At 42.6% G+C, this 14,690-nt stretch overlaps 1 protein-coding gene across 3 annotated transcripts in view; it reads right to left on the bottom strand.

The window, feature by feature from the left end:
- CFAP20DC (CFAP20 domain containing) overlaps window positions 1–14,690 on the bottom strand; it is a 416,942-nt gene that overhangs the window by 355,255 nt on the left and 46,997 nt on the right. For all 3 annotated transcript variants that reach the window (XM_066596613.1, XM_066596612.1, XM_066596614.1), the window contains exon 5: window positions 10,780–10,852. In XM_066596613.1, the coding sequence (XP_066452710.1) occupies window positions 10,780–10,852 (73 nt within the window). The remainder of the gene's footprint in view (window positions 1–10,779; window positions 10,853–14,690) is intronic.

A 14,690-nucleotide genomic window follows, 5' to 3' on the forward strand; every position in this document is an offset into this window, starting at 1 on the left:
TGTAGCAGAGCTGTGTTTATCATGCGCATATAATGTAGCAGAGCTGTGTTTATCACGCGCATATAATGTAGCAGAGCTGTGTTTATAACATGCGCATGTCATGTCTGTCAGGCACATGTCATGTACAAAATCTGTGTCTGTGACGCACATGCCATGTAGCACAGCTGTGTCTGTCATACGCATATAATGTAGCAGAGCTGTGTCTGTCATACGCATGGCATATAGTAAAGCTGTGTCTGTGATGGGCATGTCATATAGCACAGCTGTGTCTGTCATACGCATATAATGTAGCAGAGCTGTGTCTGTCATACGCATGGCATATAGCAGAGCTGTGTCTGTAATGGGCATGTCATGTAGCACAACTGTGTGTGTCTGTCACACGCCAATGTACCACAGCTGTGTGTGTGACGTGCATGTAGCAAAGCTGAGTGGCGCATTGAGCCACCAGAAACACTGGTATTATAATTTCCTAATAATTGCTAGTCATCCTACAAACATCCTATAGCATCTTTGACTTTTCTTTTGCTTTTGACATTCTTCTTATTGCTTTTGGACTCTTTTGCAAGTCTCAATATTAGACTTTCATTATTAGCTTTAGCTATTCTGACACTACAGTTTTTGCAGACTGTATTATAGTCTTCTTTAGAATTGATAAACATTTTTTTCTTCCAGATTTTAACAGAGCCATGCAGAAAAGTAAATGATTTGCAACCACCGATTGTCAACCCTAGCAATTGTAACAGCATATTGGGCTGCAAGACAAAAGTTAATATGTGGGCCCATCTGCTGTTATTGGTTCATTTTATCACAAACACGGTACACGTAAAAGTACTGTATTGTATTCTTTAGACCGTAGCCGCTATCAAATTAAAGAAATAAGTTGAGAACACAGGAACCTCAAAGATTACAGTAGCTGCTATATGTAAGGAAACTTGTCAGCAAACCAGTGGGCTGTCAGTGTAGTGTATAGACATGCTAGGCCATCCAGAAAGAGTAGGCTTTTCATAGAATCATAGAATGGTAGAGTTGGAAGGGACCTCCAGGGTCATCAGGTCCAAGCCCCTGCTCAATGCAGGATTCACTAAATAATCCCAGGCAAATATTTGTCCAGCCTCTGCTTGAAGACTTTCACTGAAGGAGAACTCACCACCTCCTGTGGCAACCAGTTCCACTCATTGATCACCCTTACTGTCCAAAAATGTTTTTCTAATATCTAATCTGTGTCTCCTCCCTTTCAGTTTCATCCCATTGCTTCTAGTCTTTCCTTGTGTAAATAAGAATAGGGCTGATCCCTCTGCACTGTGACAGCCCTCCAGATATTTGTAGACAGCTATTAAGTCTCCTCTCAGCCTTCTTTTCTGCAAGCTAAACATTCCCAGATCCTTAAACTGTTCCTCATAGGGCATGATTTGCAAACGATCCTGGTAGCTTTTCTCTGAATTTGGTCTAGTTTGTTTGTCTGGTTTAAATTGTGGAGCCCAGAACCATACACAGTATTCCAGAGGAGGTCTGACCAAGGAAAAGTAGAGGTGGATAATTACCTGCTCTAACGTGATCTAGACTCTATGCTTCTCTTAATACATCTCAGAATTGTGCTTCCCTTTTCTGCTGCTGCATCACATTGTTGATTCAAGTTCAGTCTGTGATCTATTAGTTTATCCAAATCTTTTTCACATGTACTGCTGCTTAGCCCATTTTCACGCATTCTATATGTGCTTTTTTTCATTTTTCTTGCCCAAATGAAAAAACACATGCAGAATGGGACTTTAATAAGTCATCTGCACTTATTAAAGGGGAGTTCAACTAACAAACTCCTCATTGTTTAGGATATTAGGAAATGGGTTATTTACAACCCCCCACCCACCCATATCTGCTTCTTCTACTAATTACGCTAAGCTTTGTTCATTTAAAAGGAAAATTACATTACAGTTTTGGATGAACAAAACTTGTTCTACTTCAAAAAGCTGTAGCTCTGGTTATATCTGTGCTACGGCATGCTTTTGGTTGCATTTTAAGACCAAGATTCTTGGGCTCAACACCAAATGAACTGGAGGTACAGCCATTTGAAATTGGGTTGGGAATAGAGAGTTTGCAGCTATCATGTCAATCAGTGTGCAGAGCAGAGAGGGCAATCTGAGATAAGGAGGCAGCACATTGTGATCTGTGATTCTCCTGTCAGCCCTTCTGGCCCGGGGGAGAGTTACATGGACTTTTGTTCATGTTAACACCCCCTTGTTAGTCAGAGAACATTTGCTATCTAATGGTGACACATGGGGGTCTTTTTTTCCCAGCAAAGAAATGAAGAAATGAAGACATGCTCCTATAATCAGTCCTCTACAATGCTTCACCCCACAGATGCCACAGTCACTACTGACTGAGGCACTTAAGTGTTCTTAAAAAATATATACCGTATATTTTTTTCCTCTTTATACAACATTTTTAATATAACCCCCACCCCCCACAGAAAGAACAAAACACATAATTGATATTGTCACATCCATAATATATGGTACTATTGAAATATTACTTTGTTTATCCAGCACGATAAATTACATAAAAAAAGCCAAAATAGCTGTTTTCTGTTAATTTGCTTCCCTAAAAGAGGAACACAATGTAATCAAAAAGTTGTACACACTAAGAAAACTACAAGTCATCCCGCCAAGAACAAATCTTCATACAAATCTGTAGATGGAAAAATATGAATGCTTCTTGGATTGTGGAGACACAAAAAAAGTATTTTTGAGAAAATAAGTGTTTATATTGTGCAAAAGGGCTAAAACATCATGAAATCTATATGAATTTGGGGTAGTCTTCATTGTTATGACCCCTAGAATACAGATAATGTCATATTTATACCACATGTTGAAAACTGTATAAATAAATCCCCAAAACAATGACGAATTGGCTTTTTTTCCCCAGTGCCCTCTGGGACGAAAAAAAAAATAATAAAAGTTATTCAATACATAATATGTACCTGAGATTGTTCCTATACTGAACTCATCCCGCAAAATACAAGGTGCCACACAGCTACATTATCAATAGTCCATTCCCACATTCAGATTAATCATTCATGTCATGTAATGCTATCTGTTTGCATGGTATTAAAGTCTTTTAACTATACTGTGTGGCAGTTCAGCACCTGGACAGCTCCGCGCCGCTAACAGATGGCAGTCTGCATGCAGTACACATGGGGAGAGCAGCCGCTGTGTGGGTTGGACTGCATGGCATGGATTCAACAAGTACTGCTCTAAGTCCTCTGTGTATGGAGCATATGCACATAGAGTTGTGTACATATGTAATTGCTGGTTTAGGTGAATGTCTAATGAGAAACCGTTTCCTTCGGGAGAGAAAAAGTCTGTAGTATTTTCAATATGAGAACTGAACAATAAAAATAGAGCGGCATGACAATCTGGATAGTTTTCATCATATCTATAAGTAGTTATCTTGCATGTGACATTTACCGTGTCAGATAGCCTACGCTTGGTCACACTAGCTGGACATTTGCACAAAGTTGTAGCTGCACCATTTATTGTATTTTGCAAATGTAAAAGTGTCGTGGAGCAGAGAGGAGATCTCAACTGTTGCCCTTCATTTCCTCTGCATGAAACCACAACAGCACAGTAACAATCTTGGTCAAATTAGCTGTAGGTCATTTAAAGGGATTGTACCACAACTGACTTATCACGTATCCATAGGACAGATGATAAATGTGTGATTGTGGGGGAATCTCGTTGCTGAGATCCCCACCAATCCTGGGAACGGGGATCCCATAATCCCCTCTTCTCAGCACTGTGTGCTCGCTGCACGTACCGCAGTAACTTCAGATTGAATTGAACCGTGGTTGCACATGAGTGTTGTTGCACATGAGTGTTGCTGCAAGGAGGCATATGCAGTATTGGGTAGCACTAGGGGCAGTACAGCATGCATAGTATTATGGGGCAACTGGGGCAGCACAGCCAGCATAACATCAAGGGTAGAAGCAGGAACATGAGTGTTTTCATAGCAACAGAGGGAGGGGCTATCTCCACAGGCAGCTTTTTCAGGCTGCAGGCTGACAGATCTGCAGACAATGTAATAATGATCTCCACAATCTCTGCTTCGCCTGATGCATCTATGCCTATGTGTTTCTGCGCACACATTGTTGTGGGTTTACTAACCATGTGGCCAGAATATTGCTGAATGCCTGGAAACGGAGAGATGGGTATTTAGATGCTGCCTCTTTGCGGAGTGGACCAGAGACTGTGCGATGCAGTATGGGAAGTAAGCATAGTCAACATCACAAGGATATCCAGTGTCAGGAAACCAGAGAATGAAAACTTGAAAGCACCTTAAGCACAATAGAATGACCATAAAATGCAGACACGCACCACAAAAACAGCATGCTAGATATTTGCAAGTTATGCGGGAGATTGGCAGGGGAAACTTTTGACAGTTACACACTGGCCCTTTAAGAGCACAGCTGGACATGTACGCCCTTCAGGCTGTAACCAAATAGAGTGCAGATGCCGGAGCGATGTATCTGCTGAAGTGAAGAACATGCCGCAACCCCCAGGTGAGGTTAGTTGGCTACAGCACTGTTATAGCATCTATGTAGTAAGCTAGGTTCTGGTACTGTATCTATGTAGTAAACTAAGCTTTGGTACCATATCTGTTTATTAAACTAGAGTCTGGTACCCTTTGTACGTAGCAAACTTGGTTCTGGAATCTTATCCATGTAGGTGGTGAGCTTGCTCCTGCTGCTATATCTATGTAGTAAGCTCGGTTATGGCACCATATCTCTGTAGTAAGGTTGGTTATGTTATCGTATCTTTGCAGTAGATGTCAGATCATTTTAAATTTTCAGACTGGTAGCAGCCCATAATCCTCAGACTGCCCAGGGCCCATGGTAGACTTAAAAGGGATATTTTCTTATTTTTTTCAATTTCTAACTAACCTGTCATCCATAGAGGATCGTGGGGTTCTGCTCCTTGGATTTCCATCAGTCAGCTGATTCCTGGATCACTGCTGTCAGGACAGGAAGCAGAAAGCTTTGAACATAATGCAGTGGCCTGGGTCGGTATTGCAGGTGCAACTTCCATTGAACGCAACAGTAGCTGCACTGCAGTACCAACCCTGCCTGCTGCACTATGGTCAGTGCTTTCTGCTTACTGCACTGACCACAGTAGCAGAGACCCCAGGTATCAGCATATTGGTGGGGATCCGAATGGTGGGACTCTGCTGGTCATCAATAAAAAAAAGTAAAAAGTCCCAGAATACCCCTTCAATCCACCCCTGTCTACAATTGAACCAGGTGTATATATGATAAATATTATTTTTCTGCGGTTCTCTTTGGTCTCTTAGCTCCAGTTTGTGGTTGAAGGGATTTGGCTCAATTTGCATTTTCTCCCTATGTAAGCTTGTGTACCTTCACACTTTAATCTTAGAACAATTCTGCTATTACTAGGAATGTGCCAGGCAGAACCTTTGAGAATTCATTCCTAAATTATTATGTTCTGTAAGTAAAATAAAGCTGCCAGGAAGATCTATTTCTGTATTACAGATGTGAAAGCTAAAGCAGCACAAGTCGTCGCTAGCACAGTGGTAAGAGTTGCTAATTCGACAGGTTAATGAGATATATCACTGCGGGGCTCCCAATATTCATCTTCACTGTCAGAATCAAGGGGATTCCCTCCTGATTTTCACCTACTGACTTGCCTTTAGAATATTCTCTTTCCTTTGAGTTGTTCTGTATTGTGGAATGCACTGTGCTATAGACAAACAATTTCATTATGGGGAGTAAAGAGGTTCATGCTTGTGTCAGCCTAAAATTCAAAAGACAAGAGCAGCGCCGGTATACAAGAAATTGTTCTTAAAGACTATAGAGAGTGATTAGATAAATTCTATAGCAGAAGGGAATGGGATTATTACTTTTGTGTAGTTTTGCTTTTCTGTAGAGTAGTTTTCTGCTCAGAAATTAGTTCAGTTCCGAGGTACAGAAACATTTAGACAGCGTGTGCTGAATTAGGGCTTGTTTGGTAATAGGGGAAAATTGCACGTGGAGGGATGATCACAGTTATTGAGTGACTGCATACATGTATGGCTTTCTAGCTGTTTTTAAGGGGCATTGTGCACATTTAACCCCTTGCAATATTGATGACTTGTCCTCAGGTGAAAGTCCACCACTTGGAAATCAGCTGATCTGAACCCACGGACATTTACTGTAGTGGGCCAGATGTTGACACCTACTTTCACATTGGGGTCGGAGCTGAAAGTGTAATAGAAGGCTTCACTCTCATTGAAATTAGTGGGAGCTATACCTTCTATTACACTTCCGGCTCCAACCCCAATGCAGACACCCAGGCCCACTGCAGTGAGTGCGGGATCTGAGATCAGCTGGTTGCAAGGAGTTCGAACAGCGGACTGCCACCAATTAACTATTGATGACCTATCCTGGGCTTCATTGGACTCATCTCCAGTTCGACCCTGCAAAGTTTCAAAAGTAGGATTTGTGAAACCACTAAACTTATCGTCATAAGGCCTAATTCACATAGTTTTAGATCTGAGTTTGTAGCTGAGTAAAAACGCTGGGGGGTCAGACTGCTGAGACCCCCACTGATCATGAGAATGGTGCACTCCAAGTCCTTTGGGTGAATGGAGCAGTGTTGTACATGTGTAACCATGGTCATTCTTGTCACAGCTATTGATGATGACCACACAGCTCCTGACACACAGCTATGATAAAGGAGATCACAGCTCATCCTTCTAACTGGATACTTATAGGCTGTACTTTATTTAGAAGACTATAGGAGCGAATGATAATTAAATTGCCCCCTACCCCTTAAAAAGCAATGTTTATTCTGTGCTGATGCATCATGGGATAGATGTGAAAGTGAAACCAAAAGCTTTCAGGATCAAGATGGCGGATGATAAGGGGCTACACTGCAGAGAAGAGGGTGGAATACACAGAAGAGATCTCCAGAGTGTAATAGGCAAACAGGAGAGGGGGGGGCAGAGATGGAAAAATATGTTTTCGCTGGAATGGCCCTTTACATATTAATAATGGTCTTATTTTTGTGATAAGACAAAACACATCAAAAGTAGATTTTGAAGCAGTTATATATAACATACTGCAAATTATATAGTATATAGATCTTATATAGTGCGCTGTCATCAGACAAAGTTGTTGTAAGGTTTGCTTATTTGCTCTGGCATTGACTAATAGGGAACACAATGATTAAGGCCTCCCTCACACAGGCGTTTAATGCTGCGTTTTCAGTGCTGCGCTAAACACTGTACAATACTCTGATTCATTTTAATAGGGCTGTTCGCAAAAGCATCAAAACGCAGAGTTTTCAACGCTGCACTTTGAAAGCAATGCATGTTCCATTTTTGGCCATTTTCAACTGTGTGTTGCCCATTGAAATGAATGGGCAGCGGTTTCAGCACTGCTGAAAACGCAACACAACTTGGTACCGTGTTTTTGGCAGCGTTAAACGCACCCTGATTTTCAGGGGAAAGGAGGAAGGCTTAAAATATGAATCCTACCATGAAAACCAGCCCTACCTATACTAGATGAAAAAAAAAGCAATACTCACCTAGCAGGCGCCGTCTGGGTCCCTCCCACTGCTCTCCGGAGCTCCGGGCAGGCTTCCCTGCACTTGACAGTGACGATAAAGCATCTCTTAGTGGTAACGGGGATTGAAATCTATGTCTCCAGCAAGAGACTGCTCTGATTGGTTCATCAACCACTGGCTTAGCCAATCAGACCCAGCGCTCGATAAACCAATTACAGCCTTTCAATAAATGAAAAAGCAGCCAAAACGCTGGTAGCATGCATGCAAGTGCTGCTCAAACTGCAGTAAATGGAGCGTTGAAAAACGCTGCGTTTCTGCATACTCCTGTGTGAGGGAGGCCTTAGTTGGGCCCATCAGTACTCTATGTATTGGCAGGTCCTTCCTGCTAGTGGCTCGGCAACTCTACATTTCTTATTAAACTCTTTATGGAACAAACTACAAATCTGAAGAAAACAGTTGGTAATTAGCTGTGTCAGTACGATGAGACCTATATCAGTGGATGTCTCCTTCTACGTCTTAGCAGATGGCTGTAATTAGTCAGATATACGATATATAGGATAAGATAGAAATAAAAAACGATCACATTGTCGCTGTTTTTCATTACAACTTTCCTCCTATCAGAGGGCTCAGCTGGACAAGGAAATAGCAATACATTTATTATTTGTTTTTTTCCCTCCTACATAACAGACATGAGAATGAAGCCCGGTCTTTCTATTTTTCTTAAATAATGAACGGCCTTGTGCAAAATCTGGCCTATTTACGCAGCAGAATGCAAAGGATCAAATCAACCTTGAAGCAGACATTGTCATCTGTATGCGCAGATGTTACATACCGCACAACATGCGTACACGGAATTTATGCTGAAACATGAAAAGCATTTGCTTTGTTCGTGACCTTTCGATTAGCTCAGTTGCTTTGAGCGGATGATGAAGATATATAGAGTTGCATGTTTTCATTCCATGTAGTGTAGAATTACAGCAAATTATCTCTAACTGTCTTAAAGGGGCCTGAAAGTACAGCCAGTGGCATGCGTAAAACAAAGGTTGCTCCATAGCAGAAATTAATATGAGGTCCCCATCTGATACATAAAATCACACTTCATCCTAATAAAGAGGGGACTCATTCTAATGGGAAGGGCAGCATTAACTTCTGGCCATTTACCTCTTAACTTTTGCTATACTATATCACCAAAGGTAATTGGATGCATGCACAAGAATCAAAAGTAGTATTTATTTACACATCTTAACCCTTTCCAATCCACTGACCTGTGAAGACATTATGATTTAAGGCTGTACAGCTCCGATGTTGGAAGACGTCCGTCGGGGTTCTCTTACTGTATATTGCCAGCCTCTCTGCTGTCGGAGCCTATCTAATGTGTCACCTCATGCAGTACTGGCTTTAGCCAGCAGATAGCGGCGTTGTATAACAGCAAAAAAAGAGTAAGCCCCCTAGGAAAACCAGGATACAAATTGGATTGGAAAGGGTTAATATTATGGGTCCTTGCACACAGGCTCAAATGCCCAACAGGTCGTCCTATGGATGATCATTCCAGTGTTCCGGCCCGCCTGTCTCCATTTACAGGAAACAGGCGGTCATTCATAAATGAACGACTGCCTGCTTACATGGACTGTTCTGTCAATCAGTTTTATGCATGCAGAAACTGAACGGCGAACAAAAGGTGAACAAATTGTCAGTTGGTGCCTGCAATTTCCATAGGATACAGGAATCTGAATGGTTTATCGGTCTGTTTAAAAGGGCTCTTAAACCAGGCTCACACGATCGGGTCGGATTCCATGTGGCTTTCTGCAGCAGAAGACCGTGAAAAGTAATTGTGATTGGTCATGGAAGATCCCTGTTGCAAGCATTTACCCACACGGATGTATGTGTATGAGTATCGTCCGCGCGGAAAAAAGATTGCAGATAGGGAAACAACACCAGAAAGAAGTAGAACATCTCTCAGGTGAGCTTCTCTCTCTCCTCATACCTAGTTTCAAATGATTCTCCGCTCATACACAATGTTAATCGCGTATAGACGAAGGAACAGACGCAGTGGAGGCCGTGTATGCGGAATCCGGGCAAATGCGACATGGAGCCGTGAATCCCGCCCCCATGCCGTGCTCGCCATCCAAGGATGCGAGGTGTTTTCATGGCAAAACAGCCTTGCATCACTTTGGGGATGCAGGGATCTTCCGATGCGTCTGACAGCCGCAGCATAGGATCAGAGAGTTTCTCCCATTGCTTTCAATGGTAGACCTCGCGATGCTGCCAACATTCCAATTGAAAGCAATGGGCGCTGTGATGCCAGAGTACACAACAAGATAGAACATGTTGCGATTTGTTTCCCACATAGAATCACATTGCGGTGCCATATATGAAAACATTGCTCATGTATATGACCCAATTCAAAAAACGAGCTTAATACTTGTGTGAAGGTGAGGTCCCCTATTGAAAACAATGTCAGCCGCAGTGGAGGATCGTTACATCCCCAAAGTGATGCGAGGCTGTTTAGACATAAAAATGCCTTGCATCCGCGGGGAATTCACATGGTAGGGAGCGCGATATGGTGCAATGATTCAAGGCCCATATCGCATTTGTCCTTAAGTAATGCAATCTTGAAAATAGTGACTGGCAGCATTCAGCAATGTAGAAAAATACAAGATTTATTTCCCCATTACAAAAATTACGGCAACGTTTCGGTCGTAATAGACCTTCCTCAAGCCAATTCTATTACGACCGAAACGTTGCCGTAATTTTTGTAATGGGGAAATAAATCTTGTATTTTTCTACATTGCTGAATGCTGCCAGTCACTATTTTCTTATTCCTGACTGCACCCTTGGAGCCTCTCTGGTTTAGGCTTCCTGACTGGCTTTTGCACACTGTTTTGCCTGGCTCTATGTGAGGATATATGCTGTGCTGCTGGGAACCTCTTTTTTCTACTAAGTAATGCAATCTTGTCTGATAAGAAAGAATGTACATTTGCAAAAGAAAAAAACAAACCAACAGCTGTTGTGTTGACAGATGTACTATCCACGTTGTCAGGAAATCTCCAACTACACTAGTACTTTGGAAATACCAATGGAATTAGTTCAATTAGTGTTGACTTCATAAGTTATAATTTCTAATGTGAAATGTGCCAGATGCAATTAATGGATAGTGGAACTACGGTTAATTCAATTGATCAAGTGTCATCTGAGCAGAAATAATGCAAATGCATCCGTTACTTACAGGAGTTCAGCAGAGAAATCTTGTCCTAGCGGGATGTAGAGCTGAAGGATCAGGAACCTCTGGATGAGTCCAACTAATAATGCCAACAAAAAGAGAAAAAAATGAGCCAAGTTTAATGTTTGATATATAGAAGAATGTATGCCGGTGCCAAATAAGCTCCAGAATCTATTAATTAATGCCCATGAGGATTTACTAAGAACTATCCCTGAGGCAGATTTATGAAGACATCTTAGACTCTAACCATTCTGAAAGTGCCATATGGACACAATCATCTCCATACCCAATAAAGCTAAGCAGCCATCAGTCAAACCTCACCAGATCTACCCGATCTCATTCCTATTAGGTCATCACCAACATTGTAGATGAAAAATCGGAATACCCTGTTAAAATAGACCTATGGGACATATACCAGTGATCGTTTATTTAAGTTATGGCCTTTTTACTCATTAAAGGCGTTGTACCAGAATGTCAAGTTATACCTTATCCACAATATAGGGGATAACTTTCTAAACAGTGGGTCTCAGAAACAGGGCTCTCGTGTCCCGATCTTTCGCACTGCAGGCTTATTGCACCTCCTCGCGGCGGGGCGGAGACTGAATGGAGCACTGGTCGGGCAAGCGCACCTGCACTCCATTCACATTCAATGGGACAGCCAAGATACTCAAGGGGCAGGTGTTCAGGCATTTCTGTCAGCCCCATGGAAATTAATGGAGCGCTGACTACGCATTTGTGGCCAGTGCTCCATTCACTGGGACGTCACTGTGGGGAGAGAAGCGACCCCTGGAATGACAGGAGAATGGGACATAGGAGTCCCATTTTCAAGATCCGTGAGGGTCTTAGCAGTGAGGCCGCCACCGATCAGCAAGTTATCCTCTATCCTGTAGATAGGGAAAAACTTGAACTTTCAGTACAACCTTTTTAAGGTCCAAGCACCATAAATATACAGCTCTTGGTCATAGGCTTTAATCCCAACTGATGGTAAAAATGTGGCACGTGTTACAAGTCCTGCAATCTAGTAGGAGAAGGTTGGGTCCCGGAGGAGAAGACAGAAGCTGTTTAGAACTACTTCTGCTTTCTTTTTTTCAGTCTACATAGTTCTAAATGAACACTATGTAGTGAATATAGGAAACGTCTGCGCTATTTCCTCTGTTTGACCCAGCAAAAATGTAATCATCTGTGACCTCTCCCAGGCAGGGATGCTGGGTCTTAGCAGACCCCCAAACCCAACACTGCCAGTGACTACTGTCACTATAGGGGGATGCTGTTTCCCTGTAATGGTATTTACACTCAAGCATTTTAAAAGTTGTACTTGAGCTTCTCAGGGGGGAGTTTGATTAGACAGCACTTAGACTTCCAGTCTATATGCTGTCCAAGTGCTGAACACAGAACATTGAAATCTCATCTTGAAAATCAGACAATAGGACACACTGCGTTATTTTAACTCAGACTATGGGTTCCTTCACACGGGTGTATGCATTTCCATGAACGCCTCAGTGCAATGCATTTGTGTTATGAACAAAATTGATTAGTACGCGTATATGTGCATTTTACTGCACTTTTTTGTGCACACAGGACATGTTTACATAGGCACAAGACACACTTCTACCCTGATTTAAAAGGCTATCAGGTCTAATGAGGTCCAGATGTGTTCTTTTCCCCCACAGTTTTGTACTGTATTTAATGCATCCTCTTGCATATTGCATGTGCATTTACGCCCCCTATAGACTTCTATGAGGCCCTTTTGTATGCAAATGCGCACAAAATACAGCATGTTTTATTTCTTTGTGGACAAGAGAATATATGGCTTGGAACATCAGTGTACAGAATGCCAACAACAGATGTTAAGTAGTTTCCTAAGGATAAACTAAGGATCTGAGCATTTTATTTTTTTATGCTTTATAACATCTGTAGGGTTTTTAAACTTTTCTTGTATAAATTGAACAGCCTTTTCAATATAGCCTCTACAGGTTATGCAAGAGAGTGCCATGCATAGGAATGAACAACTCTCCCCCTTTGCAGCCGGCTCAGGGTCTACACCTATCACAGATTTATGGCATTTGGCTCTATTGCGGAGAGGTTGGTAGTTGACTACTCAGATAGACCGATTGTTGCCAGGAACAGGGAGACTGACTCTTGGCTGCAGAGGGAATGGCAGACCCCTAACTACAAGAAAGGCGATCGCCCCAATAAGGACGGCCCTGCGCTAGAACCTCGGGTCTGACTATAACTGATGAAGTAACAAATATAGAAACAGGCAGATGCAGGAAAGAACAAGGACAAACCATAAACAGGAATGGGAACTGACAGAAAATAAACATACAAGCAGATCAGATATGCAAGAAGCCTCAGATAGAACAGAAGGCCTGAAACAAACCTAACACAGGGAGGCTGACAAGACACAGAACAGAGGGACCAAAGAAAGTTGCGTGTCACGAACAAACGAACACAAATTCAGAGGCAACAAGGAAGTGCATCCGCTCAGCTTAAATAAAAGGTGAGCTGAGAACCAGAGAGCTGGTTAACCCACTCAGTACTGGTTAAAAGGGGTTGTCTCGCGAAAGCAAGTGGGGTTATGCACTTCTGTATGGCCATATTAATGCACTTTGTAATATACATCGTGCATTAAATATGAGCCATACAGAAGTTATTCACTTACCTTCCCTGCGCTTGCGTCCCCGTCTCCATGGCTCCGTCTAATTTCAGCGTCTAATCTCCCGATTAGACGCGCTTGCGCAGAAGGGTCTTTTCCCTTCGGCTCGGTCCGGCACGCGCAGCGGCGTTCTGGCTCCGCCCCCTTCTATGCGTCATCACGTAGCTCCGCCCCATCACGTGTGCCGATTCCAGCCAATCAGGAGGCTGGAATCGGCACACGTGACGGGGCGTAGCTACGCGATGACGCGTAGAAGGGGACGGAGCCTGAACGCCGCTCGTGCCGGACCGAACAGAAGCCAGAAGACCCTTCTGCGCAAGCGCGTCTAATCGGGCGATTAGACGCTTAAGTTAGACGGAGCCATGGAGACGGAGACGCTAGCAACGGAGCAGGTAAGTGAATAACTTCTGTATGGCTCATATTTAATGCACGATGTATATTACAAAGTGCATTAATATGGCCATACAGAAGTGCATAACCCCACTTGCTTTTGCGAGACAACCCCTTTAACCCTCTCAGTGCTGGACAAAAGCAGACAGGGAGAGCAGAAGGACACTACTAGCAGCTGCCCGAAACTGCAATAGGCTCTTCCAGGATTAGATTAAGGGTTCTGACTTTTTTTCCTGAAATCATGCCTCTCTTGTCTATTGGCTGTTTGTGGCATTGCAAGTCATTCAAGTGAATACAACTCAACTGCTATACTAGACAGTGACCATTGGCAAGTGTAGGGCTGTTTCTGAAAAAAAAGCATTGCCATTAGAGTTTGTTGTTGGAATACCCCTTTAAATATTCCCATTGTCAGTACAAAAAACACTTGCAAAAATGAGTCTCACTGTACTTATCAACTATTTCCTTCCCACCAGGAGTTAACAGAGCCTGCCATAGGTAGGGTCTTCTTGTATCACAAGGTTTAGGGTTAGATTCTCTGTCTTTGTGTTTCCCTTTCCTATTTTTCCACATTTATACTAAGTGTGTATATATTTGGCACAACCAATATGGGAGTAACATAACCTTCACAGACAACTTTGGTGTCCTCACAGTAATGAGCGAGACTCAGGGGGTTAAAAAAACATCTTTCTTTTTTGGTTTAGAAAAGAACTTACGGCGCTTTCACATGATAGTTTTTGTGTTCAGTTTTTGTGAGCCAAAACCAGGAGTGGAGAGAAAGTATAAATGGAGAGATTTGGAGTTTTTCCATATTTTGGACCCACTCCTGGTTTTGGCTCACAAAAACTGTTGTGTGAAAGGCCCTTAATGTGAT

The sequence above is a fragment of the Eleutherodactylus coqui genome, chromosome 3 (assembly GCF_035609145.1).
Source record: "Eleutherodactylus coqui strain aEleCoq1 chromosome 3, aEleCoq1.hap1, whole genome shotgun sequence".
Taxonomy (NCBI): domain Eukaryota; kingdom Metazoa; phylum Chordata; class Amphibia; order Anura; family Eleutherodactylidae; genus Eleutherodactylus; species Eleutherodactylus coqui.